We start from the raw sequence: 15,702 nt of genomic DNA, 5'->3' as shown, positions 1-15,702 counted from the left end.
TCACTCCCAGTGTGTTGCTGTTGTTGTTGTTGACTCTCAGTGTATATTGAACAATGAAGTATTTTGCAAAATCTTGAAATATTTATTTGGAGAAAATATTAGCAGATCGATAATCATGATAAGTAAGCATGCTTTCAAATTCCTTTAGTGCTTCTTCGTATTGGGTATTTATGATTTTAATGGCTATCTTACTTTCATAGATAAACGGCAAGCACTGAAATATCATAAATTGAATATATAAGCAGAATAAATCGGAAAACAGGCTTGTTCTTTTGATGAAATTGAAACAGCTAGGTAATCCAATCCCTACAATCTATTATAGTGGAAGTCTTTTTTCGTATGCACATTCTATCAATATGGAACAATTCTTTTTCTTCAATTTTTTGTTTTATTTCAATTTCATTCGCTGATGTAGGCCCCCTACATTCCGCTTGAATGTGTGCATAAACAAAATGAATATACGAAACAGAATATCTCCTGACGAGGAGTGCCTATGAATCATTCTATTTGAATGTTCAAATAGGCACATATACAAGATATTCACATATACCCAAGAAAAACATATATATATATATATATATATATATATATATATATATATATATAATGATACTTGTAGTCCGCGTGTTGGTACCAGTGTAGAAAAGATGAAAAGTAGAGTGGTAATGCATTTTGACAGTCCAACAGTGCTATTTGTTCAGACCAAATTTTCGACGATACATTCGTCTTCCTCAGGGTCGACAATGACAATTCATTGAATTCATGAATTGTCATTGTCGACCCTGAGGAAAACAAATGTATCGTCGAAAATTTGGCCTGAATAAATAGCACTGTTGGACTGTCAAAATGCATTACCACTCTACTTTTTCATCTTTTATATATATATATATATATATATATATATACATCTTGGAATTTTCCACGTGTTGGACTTCGAATGTTATCGTCAGGCCCCATGGGGGGCACCCCTGATTCTGCCATTAACAAACTTGAAACTACAGTCATCACTGTACTAACACATAGTATTAACTTAGCTCTATCACTTCTGGTTCTAGAGAAGAAGATTTTTACAGATTCCTTAATTTTGGGGGGTTTGGGCCCCCCTGGGGGTCCCCTGGGTGGGGCATGATGCCCATGTTAGCTAATTGAGTTCCTAACCCCCCCTAAGGATGCTACCTGCCAAGTTTGATGAAAATCGGTCTTGGGGTTTTCAAGAAGAAGATGAAAATGTAAAAAGTTTACGCGTGACGGACGCCGGACGAAGGGCGATCCAATAGCTCACTTGAGCCTTTGGCTCAGGTGAGCTAACAAATGCCAAAGTGATGATGTCATCCCCTCACATCTTTGTACATAAAAATGTGAAATTTTCATTTTTTCATTGAAACACTGCTACACCCCAGTCTCAAATCCTGATATACCTAACTGATCATTATTCTATAGTTATTCAACCAGGAATAACATCATGTTAAACCCTTTAAAAACAGAAACATTGAATTCTAGTCATTTTTTTTTTGTTTTTTTGCATGATTAAAGGAAAATTGTGAGGTGATGACATCAGAAATTAGCAAAACTTCACAATTCCTTAACTTCCTTGTCTGTTCTATTCTTTTCTTTTATTCTGATCAAGTTTTCACTGTTGTACTGGACTGGAATTCTTTTTTAATGTGAGTTCATTTTTTGAGTGTCATTGCTGTGCATTATGTATTCACAACCAGATACAAGAACAAAATGCATACTCATTATTGCATGGAATGGAAGCTTTATTTACATACTTTTAGCTTATACAAAACAAATCAGAAAACAAACATTGCTGACAACGAAACAATTTTAACATCATGAAAGAAGCATCATAGACTGCCTTACATCACAATATCCTCGCAGCCTAAATTCACTCAATTTTGACTGACAAAAATTGAATGCTTGGGTGCAGATAACTTTGTGTTACAGCATCACTACCCCAGTTAGCTGGTGGCTAGCAGATTACCTGCATAATATGATCAATGGGCTATTTGCATTCTCATATTGCTAGAAAAGGTGACGCATAGAAACAGCAAAAGTAAAAATCAAACATTTTGTGAATCACAATAAAGTTGGCAGCAAGGTCTCATGTTAATCAGTGGGTAATAGCTAAATCCCTTAAAAGATGGACACACACAGTCTTGATAACAAGGCTCTGTGGATTTTGCAAAAACGAGATATTAAGTGTTTATGTGTCAATATTTGCTTCCAGTTTGATTCAGGTATCACGAATAAACAGAGCAAGGAATTTAATGATGCAATGCATAAAACACTGTGAAGTAAAGATAACTTCACAGAAACTGAGAGCTCAATACGTTGATGATCAGGAAAGAGGTTTAACAAGTTTTGAAATATCATAACTGTAGCTCAAATACTAAAGCATTTCAATAGTTCAACAATCTTTAAATGCAAATTTGCTAAATCTTCAGTCATTATGATAATTAATCAATGTTTATAACAACTGTCGGATGAAGCTGGTGATTGTTATCTCCAGCAGACCAGTTTTACACAACCTTCCATTATACTCCACCACAGGGAATTACATCTAAATTGCCTTGCAGTAATTATGACACATGCATAAAAACTCTGAATATCAATTCCATTTGGACTCATAACAACCTCTTCATTTACAAATTCTTGGAAGAAAAGTGAGGGGAAGCACAATACATAATTGTTCTGAAAAGAATAAAAAAAAAAATCATATACATGTATTTTAGTATCAAACACCAACCATTGGGTAGGTCACATTTTCATTGAATTGTTATATGCCAAATTTCTTGTTTTCCTTTATATATCTTTCAGAAACTGTATCTGTGGCTTCAATTTGAGTGCATATTTGCTGTCTCTACTATGAAGAATTGTTCTGTGATAAGAGTAAAGTGTAAGCATGCGCATTCCTAATGCCTGAGTTAAAAATAAAAGGGGTACATGTACACTAATAATGACAAAATTGTGGGATCATTTACACTCCCCAGGTCAGTGTCTCTGTGTACTTTACTTACACCACGAAAACAAAATTCTTGTACTGTACTATCCAAATAGTCAGCTGTGATTATTAAAATTGTTAACCTTAGCTATTAACCATAAAACAGAACAAGCAAGGTGCTAAAGCCTGTGATATTTCAAGAACATTGGAAGCTGTGGATTAAGTGTAGGTTTACATTGCCAAATGGATACTAGCTAGGCCATATTTCAGAGAATTCCCTCATTCATGTATAAACTACATGTATTAATGGGCATTTCATTGATTTCTATTCTACCATTTCTGGACAGCACGTTAGGGTATTTGGCTCAGGTGTGTCTTTTGCAAACAACGCAAATGAATGCAAAAATGTGGAAGCACATACTTAGAATACATGAATATTGCGCAATACTGTGCCAATTTTTGAACATGAGCAATACCATGAAAAAAACAAAACATCATTGAATATCAACAAACAGTGAAACATGATTGAAAGGAGAGTAATCTATGTTGAGTAAAAAATGATTTAATAATGCTTAATGAATATGACAGGACAACCTCACAAGGAGTGTTTTTAGACCACTTCACCATTTACACAAACTTGGTTTATTTTCAGCCACACAGTGAACTTGCTGAGAAGCAGTTACATATATCTAGGAGCTTGTAGCTTACCTCCTTCACACAAATACAATATATGCACAAATACATGGTTCTGAAAACAACTAGAAACAATATATATACTATGATATCAGACTCCTCTTAAGATTTTGTGTGCTCGCACACTCTTTGCTCTGGTGCATTATGATATTTCCAGCATGAAATGCAATTCCAAGAAATGTATCATATCTGACAGAAAATAAACCCTACTTTTATTCTGTACATATAATAAATGAGTAGAAGTTAGTCATTTTTTTCTTTTTGTTTAACACTGCTTACTTTTTCTGTAAGAGAGGGATGTAGCATATAATAAATTTTCAATCAGAGGAAAAAACAGTGGAATATGACTATCTGGCGTGTGGACAACACTATACCATGCCTGTACACTTTGGTACGCATCATATTCCTCTATCACAAAGTTATTTGCATTTAACAAATAATTCCAAAAGCAATACTATGATTTTAGCTCCTAACACTTAGCTCCCATCTGTTGAAGGCTGGTAAGAGTAAACAGCATCTTTACACAAGCTTATCTGCAACCATGCCCTTGTATATGAAAATTCAGGTCTGAAATATCTCTCCAAGACGTACATTGTAAACCCATGCATTCACCACACCAGCAGCATAGACAGATGACACAGATCACGGCACAATAGCAACAAAATAAAGGATCTGATCTGACTTTTCAAATATATATCTAAATATTTACAATTTCCATAGAATCACTGCTTATCACAATCAATGAAATACATCACCTGGGTTTGGCAGGTTAATCATCTCAAGCTAAATATACATATATCACATCTCTCCATCTCTTTATTTTCTCTCTTCTCAGCGAGATATCAAGTAAGATGGTGAGAACGCACAAAATAATACTGCTTTTTACTTTTCTCAGAAAATATATCAGTGATTGTATGTACAGTAAGATATTTTGTGAATAGTACTAGCAAAAAGAAGTCTGCTTGGCAGCTTTTGTACAAGAGAGGGTGCACTTGATCTGGAATGTAGACAAGACATAAATTGCTGTGATAGACAAACTATGCAAGCTTGGTACTTTGTCACCTGCTATCTATAGTGATGTCCAGTGATGATACGGTGGACATCACTAACTCAACAGGCACACACAAACAGTATATGCAGCTACACATACACACACATATACCAATTGTAGGTCTGCAAACATGTGTATAAAAGACAATACTAATTGTGACTTCAGATTCTGTGTAATAATGGAGCTCCTGCCCAATTCGTCTTTCATAGTCCTTTCTAAATAATCTTAGGATCTCATAAACATTATGTGTGGTATTCACAGTCACTGAACCGACTTGCCATCTTTGCATCACATATAAACCTCATACTGCTTTAGGAGTATATCACAGCCGAAGCATGACTGGTGTTGGTTTGAGGACCATTCCAGGCATGGTGTGCAAATTTCAGTGACCTCTTACTCATTGAACGATTGTTCCCTTAGAATACATGTAATAACATACATGAATGTGAAAATATGCACCTCTGTCACAGCTGTTGTTTGTATGCAATACTTTGATGCACCTAGAATAATTTCACCAAAACTGGCTTCACTGAAGCTATTCTATGGATACAAGGGATGTTACACTGTATGTATTAGCAATAAGTTCACATGAACCTAATATGACTGATGAATAAAAAAAATGCTCACACCCAAAACTCCAAAGCTCTACTTTTTTAATGCTATATACACATGATCACTAATTTTTGCTTTTAATGCCCCCAACAATTTTCTAGACACAAGTACTTACATGTATATCATTTGTGACAAGAGTTACATAACAGTTTTTGCTGCCTTTTTTGCTGACTTTTTACAAATATCCACCCATACTGACCCTGCATCATGGCTGCATTGAATTGAAATATCGTCTGTTGAGAATGAGAAGGGCGTTAAGTTGTCTTGAACACTATGGGTTTAGTGACAACTTAACGCCCTTATCATTCTCAACCGACGATATAATTTCAATAATAATAATTTACAATTTACGTTGTTACATCAACTTCTAATTTCACAATTTCTTTATATCTACAGCCTGATACATCATGTAACATACTTATACAGACACACACACACATGAAACACTGGCATATTTTGACCTGCGAAAATCGATACCGTCTTTTTTGCATTTTTGGAGCTATGAACAAATTGCAATATGCTTTCTTACCGTATATTAGTAATCACTCTTTTCCCAGTATTATACCACTATCATATTGTTTGTGATGAAAGATAACACTGTGTTTTTCAATCCGACCCTTAGTTTTAATGAGACTACAATAACAGCTTGTGGTAGGTTACTGGTCTGAAGGTCACTAGTATAGCTTGCTATCTACTCTGTAGTAGTAAACTGAAGTGGGGTTTTCACTCATGTCTTGGCTTACAGCAACAAAACCTATGAGATGCTGCCTCATCCATTATCATGTGTATATACTCTATCATCCTAAACTGGGATGAAGACTAATGTCTAGGCAGATGGAATGATTATTCAAGGTGGGTTCAAGTCTATCTGGATACTACAAAGGAGATACTCATTTCTCTTTGCACATCAGCTCACTTTTCAAACAGTCAAATCTATTAAAAAAAAAAAAAATTACTGCCAGCATGAGGATGGATTTGCATCCACAACAAAATCAAATGTAGTCTTGTTGATACTTTTCCTAACTACAAAAGTTTGGCAGTGATGAAAAGGTGAGCAGTCTCTTGGAGTTCCTTTCATTCCAGATGGGGACAAGGAATCCCCTCTGGAAGACTCCTTAAACCTCAGGCTCTAGGTCTGCTGATGAGGCTCTGCTCCGCCCAGTCAAGAGGAGGTCATCCCCATCCTCCATCTTAGTCCTCACCATGGAAACCAACATGTCTGAGTAATGTTGGAGTAAGGCCAGGGCGTGGGGGGACGAGGCATCCAGTGACCCTGCCCGGTCCGGTCTCCTCCCTCGTGAAGTGGCTCCACCCTGGCTAGACAGCAGGTCGGACAGTGATGGCATGCTGCGGGAAGTCTGTGACCCATGACCCTGAAGGGCGCCCTCGCTGACGTCAGACAGAGTGTTTTCTGGAGAGTGGGATTCACTGATACTTTGGGTCAGAGGATGCACCCTTGCTGTGTAAGTCTTATCGATGGTGGAGAATGCAGATTGGAAGAAGCGGAGGTCTTCCAGGTGGTTGCCAGTCTTTTCAATCTTTGTGCAAACAAATTAAAGACAGCCATTCATCTTTTTTCCAGACTGCTAATAAAGATATGTAAATGACAGTACTTTTTTATAATCATGGTAAAACTTGCGCCATCTCCTGTCATAGCAAACATATAAATGTATCCTTCCAAAACCAAAACTTGATGGAAAAAAGTAAAAATATTTCATAAGCAGCCACCAAATGTCAAATTAGCTGTCATCATTTCTTCAAAATTGAGAAATTTAAATATTCATGGCTTAATGAAACAAAAAGAATAAGATAATTTTGCTGAATGTCTGTCCAAACTCTGGAAAAACACTTTTGTCATTTACACACTTGTGAAGTTGGAATCAGGAGCATGGTTTATACATGCAAGTCCAAATGAGTTACATCACAAAATAATCTGATAAATCCAAGGTTTGGGTGATCCTAGTATAATATTAAATCACTTACCACCGAGACATATTGAAGACACTGGTCAAAAGCAGTCTTCATAGCCTCCACACTCCGCCTTAGACCTGCCCCAGGATCTTCATCTGTACCTGTAACTACAACCAGGGCAACACAAGACATTTTGAGCATTCTCTCACATTTGAGCAGTTTCTGAGCAATTTGCCAAATAGTGTTTGAAAGGACGTGACAAAAAACGCCTCCATTTTTTGCTTTTGTTTTTGTTTTTTTAGCAATCATTTCTTCCACTGAACAATGAAAGAACTTGCCCATGCACTTGTAGCTGCTCTTGTAGCTGCTCCTGTAGCAAAATTCATTGAGGCAGACTGATCATGATTCACTATTTGTTACAGCTGACTGAAAACTGTCGATATTGTACTTCTTGAATCTTTTGGATATTGGATGTCTATGATTGGGAATGATCAAATCAAGACTATATGCTATAGGCATGATCAGTGCTATCTATCACTGTTTGAACAGACCACATCTAACCTTTCCTAAACACCTTCTGTAATCTTGGTCTAATAATCTAAAGAATCAAACTTCTGCTCTTCAAATGCTGTATTACTAAGCATGGATTCATAGATTTGCATTTTGATTTTCTTCATCTTTCAATATCAGCATAATCGGAGTAGACTTGTAGTTAGATACATCAACTACTCTTCACCTGCATAAAGGAAGAATCATCATAAGAGTACCGACTTGGCTCTACTTAAGTTTTTGAGTCTTTCTAAGTGACACCTGTGAAAGCATGTGTTGAGAAGGGTGTATGGCTGACAAGAGGTATTTTATTGACTGTGTTCTCACCTGTGATATCATCCAGGTCAATCCTGAGATCTGCTCGCATGGCTTTCTCCTCTTCTGATGTTGCCCCTTCACTGGTATGATTGCTATCAGCTGCTTTCTCTGACTCTACACCCCTCAGATCACCATCCCTCCCTGTCCCCTTCTTGGAGTCTAACACCATGGTGTCTTCACTGCTGCTACTAGCCTCATCCTTTCTATCATTCATCTCAGGACTAGCGGTATCTTTCTTGACATCATCCACTGGTTCACTCCGTGGTGACTTTGCTCCTCCTAAGTCTCTTGACTCTTTAGGAGCTTTCTGTCCCTTTGATGCATCATCTGCTTTTGACCCACTTCCTTTATCACCTCTCCCTGCCACATTAGAAACTTTTCCTATTGCACTTGAACTTGTAGCTTTGTTTTCAGCATTACTGTTCTTCTTGCTATCAGCAACAGCACCCTTTGGTCTTTGGTTTGAAGGCTTGGCTTTGCTCTCTGACGAGTCTGGGGGAAGAGATGATGTCGATGCTCGCCGAGCCCGACCTGATGCTGAAGATGATGTTGACTGGCTCCTCCTCCGGCCCCGGTCAGACATTTTACTGGCAGAATTCTTCTTGGCAGGCTTCGTCTTGCTAACATGGGTTGATGCTGGTGGCGGCATGGCCAACTTATCAGCCGCATCCTTGGAGGTGGCTTTGGCTCCAACATCTTCTGCAGTCCTCGTACTCTCCATGGAGTCCTCACTGTTCAGGTCATCATTCACATCAGCTGCTGAAGTAAAGCTAGGATCTATGGCCTTCATAGGACCCAGCTTTGGACTTCCTGTGTTGGTATTGATGCTACGCTTCCTCAAGGTGTTAGGGGATGGTGGAGGAGACTCACTGATTCTCCTCACTACCTTGGCCATAGAGCTCTCTGTCCTCGCCTCATAGGATTTGGTCTTAGACATTGGGAGAAGGGGTAGCATACGGTCCACTGCTCGATCCCGCCTCTTCTGCCTCGCTGGACTATCCCTGCTTGGTTTCCTCTCCCGCTCAGTGCTGGAACTCCTCCCGCTAGGCTGACTTGGAGCTGTCAGGACCGGGGATGATTCATTCTTGTCCACTGGAGGGTGTATGAGGACAATTTGATTAAATACAGAAACATTAGTCTGAAATACAGAAAACCCCAAACCAGCAGCAAACAAGAACATCTTTTTAACAACACATTTTACACCTATAAAATATATGAAGGCTGGTGCAATTTGACTGCTGTATTAGCAAGGTATACTCTCTTTTTTGAGGGGGGGGGGGGAGGGTTGGGGGAGCTTGAGTAAAGCTTTGAACATTGTATCCTTATTCTGCCAAAACTACCCTCAGAGTTTTTGATACTTACGACTCTCCTTCCTGAGATCATTGAGAGAGGCCACTCTCCTCATGTTACTCTTCTTGCCAGCAGGCTTAGATCTCTCTCCACCACTCTGGGATTTACTGCCAGCCCCACCACCGCTAATCTCAGCTGTCTTCTTGTTCAGCAGGGATACACTGCTCAGATTCTCTTTATTAGAATCCAGTTCAGCATCATTGTCACAGCTCTGGGTCTCCTCAGAAGAGAAAGAAGCCTGCCGCTTCAGGCTCTCAGGAGTTTTGGGATCAATGGCTGGTCTGTTGACTTCATCAAGCACAGTGTTCTTAGGACCTGCCTTTGAGTCTGTCATCTTTGCTGCTTTGGTGCTGCTGTTTTTATTGTTCTTGCCTGTATCTGGACTGGAATCCTGAGAATTCTCTTTGCTTGCGAATCTATTCTTGTCTGCATGAACCTCAGAACATTTTCCCTCTTTTTCAGTCACTTTGACAGCACCACCCCTGGATGTACCACTACTCTCTGCTGCTGGAGATTCAGTGCTGACATTATCTGTCAATTCCTTTGGAATGGGAGATGCGGCTCTGGTGTCATTGTTATTAGTTTCACTAGAGCTGGAAGAAGACTTTAGAGCGGAGTCTGCCTGGTGTGTTGGGGAAGCTAAAGTGGGTGGCTCGGTGGGCTTTGTTGCCATGACACCCGCCAGGGATGAGGCCTTGGCTGAAGGATTGAGTCCAAGTTTCTTTTCTCCCACATTCCATCCAAGCTAGAATGGAAGAAGGAAAGAAAATTATCTAGTATCATTTCCTATTCGAGATGGTGTCATTGGACTACACACAATGTCATAAATGTATTTCTGTGAGTTTGGTAAACTATCTTGGTCATTATATGACAACACGATAAAATACAGAAAACTTTAGCCTTTCAACAGGAACATTCATACGAACAAATGTTCCCCTCATCAAATATGGGTCTAGATTGTAGATTTTCATGGACTATGCAGGAACAAAATTTTGATTCTTACGGTGGACATTGAGCAGAATTGCTCCAGTTACAATAGATTTAGTCCTGCTCTTCCAAATTATTTCTATCCAAAGAATTAGAGAAAAGCAGAGACAAACATAAAGACATGAAAATAAGCACAACCACATCTCTTAACTCTTATATGTTTGATTTTTGGCTGATCACTGGTGTTGGAATATTGCTCAGCAAACTTATTTGTATGCATTATTTCTTAGCTAGACATGGCAGAGAGGTAGTGATCATACAAACTTTCAACACTGATGGTGAAACCCTCATCCTTGCAGATTTCCAAACTATGATAATAACATTCACAAGAGACTCCAACTCAAGATCTTTTCTGATATAATTAATGTTCCTCAGCTAGAAAATTATGATTGAATTTGAGTGCTTGAGGACTACTCTGGGGCTGAAATTGATAGAACTTTGTCACAAGTTTTGGTAATGATGGCAATACGTTTTGCATCAGAAGTTTCCACATGAAGTTCAAGAAAATTTGCTATTCTCTTTAATCCATTCCTTTCAACAAAGGTAGCTGAAACAGAAAACAGGAAATGAATAATATAAAATATATCTGATGTGAGGTAGTTAAAGATATGCTGACCCATATTCAATAAGTATTTGGTAATATGCACCTTTGAGCCATATTATGACAGTAGTCAAGAAGCAAGTGAGCATTATTGCTGTACTTGGTTGGTGAAAAAAGCTCCTTGGTTTTTCAACTGCAGATAAACCATTGAAGTATGCTAAACTGTATATCTGGGATATTTCTCATAATATTAAAACAACTAGAAATCGGAATAAAATTGACAAACATCTGAGGAGCTGCATGTGTTATAGTGTTAGACTTTGTACAGTGTGCATGCCATTTTGCCTCTAAAAAGATTATTTAATAAAGGACAGACCAAAGATCTTGTAGGAGAAGACGGAGTATCACAATATACTGTTCCTAGTAGTCAAAGAAGGTAAAAGTGCGCTGGCAATTTGTCTGTTTGCAGAACTTACAACCAATGCTGACTTGTCCAAATCAATGCAACTAAATGTCATGGTATGCAACTTTACCATTAGCCTCTGGCTCCTCTTGGTAAGCACACCTACAATGATTTGAAGACACTATTCAAACTGGAAGGTAAGTTACACATTCATTGTAAATATTGTATTCAAAACAAAACAAAAAAGAAACCCCAATGCAATTTGGATTATTTTTTTATTATTTTCTTTTCATTTATAAGAAAATGGAGAACAAGAAAGGAAAAATGCAAGAAGACATTGAGAAAAGAAAAAAAAAAAGAGTGAAAGAAGAAAGACCACTGAAGATTTCATGTATCAAGGAAGCCATTATTTTGCTTGTTTGATGTCAGACTTAAGGCCCCCTCACACCTGAGCGAATTGCCTGAAATATGACTTGCGATGGCTGGCGAAAGGCATTTTTGGAAAAATCGTTTTCAATGGTAATTGATAGTAAGTCATATTTACCCTTCGTGTTTGGGTTTGTACACCTTCTGAACTAACAGTTGCGATTATTCAAATTCGCACGGGATTTTTGAACATGTTTAAAATTTCCAGACGAATTGAAAAATCGTCTGTCATTTGCATCTCTTATTTAGTCTGCGGTAATCATTTGTTTATCGTTCGTGTGCTATCGTCACGCATAGTCCCTCATCGCGCTTTTGCCAAGGTGGACCGATCTCGAAAGAACCCTAAACGAAGCAACACGATGACTAACTATGACTTACGCATAGAAGCGAAGATACTATGACAAACGTATTTTCGCTTGCCATCTTATATGCGAAGGGAAAGTAAGATTGACTTTTACTAAATTTGAAAGGCGATGCATACACGAAGGCAAGTCTAAGAGATACTATGACAAACTATGGATTGCGAAGTGATACGAAAACGAGCGAATGACCTGACGAAAAAATTGGCGAATGCTGAGCTGCTCTCTGTGACCAGCCACTCGCCACGCTACTCATATATAAACATTCCACCTGAAAGTTTCAAAGTTTCTTCAGAAAAATGGAAGATGCAGCCCGCCTCAGAGTCCAGTATTTACTGGCAATGGCTCAGAATGATAGTATACATCAGCAGCTGAACCTACACCAGTTCATCAGATGCCGATTCAGATGGAGACGAGGCTTCAGACGACGTCGTATCTGGAGAAGGACATGGCTGAACCCTGCCAGAAGAAGGGCTTTTGGAATCTACGACCAGCTGTTGGTTGAGCTCCGAAGAGAAGACTCTTCGACTTTCAAGAAACTTCTCTGCATGCCCCCTGAACTCTACGATGAAATCCTGGAGAGGGTCAGAGGAAGAATCAGGAGGCAGTACACCTGGTACAGGGAGCTGCTGGAAGAAGGTCTCAAGTTGGCAGCTACTCTCCGTCATCTTGTGTCTGGCACCAAGTACTCCGACATGCAGTATGGGTGGACGGTGCCTGAAAACACCCTATCTGTAGTGGCCAGGGAAGTGTGTCAGGCCATATGTGACGAGTATGCAGATGAAGTCATGACAGCCCCTTCAACCCCTGATGGATGGAAACAACTTGCCGGTGGATTCTACAAGCGGTGGAATTTTCCCCACTGTGTGGCAGCTATTGATGGCAAGCATGTGGTCATCAGAGAGCCTCCACTGTCCGGCTCGCTATGCTGCAACTACATGGGCTTTTTTAGTATAATCCTGTTGGCTATCATAGTGGACAGTGACTACAAATTTATCTGGTGCGATGTTGGTGGTAGGTACGATACAATAGGGGAAAGGGGGTAGGTCGAGTCAATTTAGGGGTACGTCAAATTTGTTATCATCTCACCTCCATTGTTACTGTTTCCATATTTATTTTTTTGCTAAAATGATAGCAATTGGGGCAATTCATCTCAGTTTTTGCTTGATACCCTTTTTCTTCTTCAAAAACGTGCTTTAAGAATAATTAATAATATTGGATATTTATTTCACACAAATGATCTTTTGTGTAGAAGCAAAAATCTGAAATTGATTAATTTGTTTCATTATAATGTTGGTATTTTTATGTATAAATTTTCAATTGATGAGCTTCCTGACATTTTTGCACATGTTCATAAGAAATAACTCTCTTCATATCTACCCAACTCATCATCATGATGACTATCACCTTCCACGTACTCGCACAATTTTTGCGAAAAAAAACATTAATGTTTACAGTGCCAAAAATACTGGAATCTTCCGGCTGATTTTATTGTTTATCTTTGTCGTCCTTTAAATGTAAATGTTGCGAGGATGATTTCTCTGGCCGCACTGAAGTCTGGACGGACCTGGTCGCTTTTATACTCCCCAAGGAGCGCACACACACGTACGAGAATGCCTGATCTATTCTTTCGTCTTCGTTTCCAATCGCACGCCATATCAAACCATTGCTCATTGTTCGTTCGTCTTATTGGGTCATATCAACCCTTCGCTCGCCTTCGGCCGCAATTTACTCAAAGAAGTGAACCGAAAAATCGTTATCCTTCGCATGTCATATTTATCCTTCGCTTACCGTTCGTTGATCATATTTGACTTTAGTTTATAATCGGATGATTTGAAGGCAACTTTATTTGAAATCGTTGAATTCGCGCGCATTTCGTACGTTTTTCTCATTCGTCCCCCTTCGTCCCCCTACATTCGCTCAGGTGTGAGGGGGCTTTCAGGAGTGATTTGGACAATCAAGAATTGAGAGTAAGTGTTAGAGTGTGGTGATTCCGACTGAACCATGCATGCAATCTTACTGAGGTTAGCCTCTTTCTTGTTTCCTCCACTGCTCTGGCCACCTCTTCTTTACGTCGTCTCAGGTACTACAAAGCAATACACCAGAAGGAAGTGTAAGCAATACACCAGAGGGAAGTGTAAGCACTATACCAGAAGGAAGTGTAAGGGATACACCAAGCCATGTAAGAGTGTGAATCTGACTGAATACACCAAGTGTAAAGCCATCTCCAGTTTTCATGTAGGAGTAAGCAATGCTGCATGCTGTCTAGGTTTAAAATAATGTACAGCCAACCTTCCATCAGTCAATACACTGTCCAGACTGCTATATGAACATACACTGACTTGGGTTTCAAATGAAGATGGTACAGTCAATACTGCCACTTTTGTTTGTTTGTTTGTTTTTCTTTTTTGTCATAACAGAATTGACTTAGGCCATGCTGACTGCACTCTTCCGTACAGTGCACTCCTGTTAGAACAAATATGGTTATAATGAGACTCTGTTACAACGAAGAACAATTAGGGTCCAAAAATTATTACTTACTAAAATTTCAATAAAACAAAAGAAAACTGCTGATCCAGAGGACTTTGTTATAACAGGAGTCAACTGTACTTATATACTCAATGTGAAAGAACGTACCGTTTGAACAATGTATATACCAAAGTAGGAGAATACATCTGTATAGTGGTAAACTACCTAATGTTGCAAGCAGGCAAATATAAAGCAACAAAAATTACATCATGATCAATAGTATGTCCAATTCTATCTATTGACTGGATATCTTGATTACTTACAATCTGACATTCTATCAGTGCTTTCATACCAACAATAAAGTAATACAAATATCATTGCTAATCCAGCACTTCTATAACACCACTTTTTTTTTTTCCACGAGTTAATCTTACTTAACCCTAACTAGGCCGGGGAGGGGGGCCTCCGAGGCCCCCCCCTCGACGTTTCGCGCGATGTATCGCTATCGCGAGAAGCTATCGCCGCGACGTTTCATGACTTTTTTCTTTCGAGTCTCCCGCATCTTTTGACACCAAATTTGCGATGCCCGGGTGCGCAGTTCCGAAGTTGCGCATAAATATGCACGTGCATGTCAGACCAAAAATTGCTCAAAAACATGAATTTGTGTACAATTTCAATGCAAACTGTGTTTATAGGCAAACTTCGTAAAAGCATGATTATTTTGGGGTTTTATCGATTAAAATCAATTAAAAATGCATTTTCTTGTTCGGAACAATGTCATGGACAAATTTCATCGAAAAAACAATGGAAAACATAAAGTCGAAAAAACAAAGAAATACATAAGAAATTCAAAAAACAATAAAATACTTAGGAAATTGTTTCTGATTGCGCAATTTTTTTCTCTTACATTTGCTAAGGACACTAAAAAGAATATTTACACAAAAAATGTGCCTGTTTTGAGCTTTATTTAGTGATTTATACCAAATTGTCTGATTTCATGCATCATTATGCATAAATTAGCATAATTTAGTGTAAATGATAATTTTTGAAAAAAATTAACTTCATGGTACTTTAGATTACATCATAGGC

At 38.6% G+C, this 15,702-nt stretch overlaps 1 protein-coding gene across 1 annotated transcript in view; it reads right to left on the bottom strand.

Annotated features, from left to right (window-relative positions):
* Positions 1 to 6,350: 6,350 nt before the first annotated feature.
* LOC140232693 (uncharacterized) overlaps positions 6,351 to 15,702 on the bottom strand; it is an 80,125-nt gene continuing 70,773 nt past the window's right edge. Inside the window, exons 31-36 of the mRNA XM_072312814.1 lie at positions 14,165 to 14,230; positions 12,528 to 12,719; positions 9,441 to 10,173; positions 8,088 to 9,170; positions 7,284 to 7,378; positions 6,351 to 6,838 (exon numbers count right to left, since the gene is read on the bottom strand). Of these exons, the coding sequence (XP_072168915.1) occupies positions 6,416 to 6,838; positions 7,284 to 7,378; positions 8,088 to 9,170; positions 9,441 to 10,173; positions 12,528 to 12,719; positions 14,165 to 14,230 (2,592 nt within the window). The 3' untranslated portion in view covers positions 6,351 to 6,415. The remainder of the gene's footprint in view (positions 6,839 to 7,283; positions 7,379 to 8,087; positions 9,171 to 9,440; positions 10,174 to 12,527; positions 12,720 to 14,164; positions 14,231 to 15,702) is intronic.

This window comes from Diadema setosum, chromosome 1 (assembly GCF_964275005.1).
Source record: "Diadema setosum chromosome 1, eeDiaSeto1, whole genome shotgun sequence".
In the NCBI taxonomy this organism is placed as follows: domain Eukaryota; kingdom Metazoa; phylum Echinodermata; class Echinoidea; order Diadematoida; family Diadematidae; genus Diadema; species Diadema setosum.
Note: the sequence above shows the minus strand (reverse complement) of the source record. Positions and strands in the feature narration are given on the sequence as shown.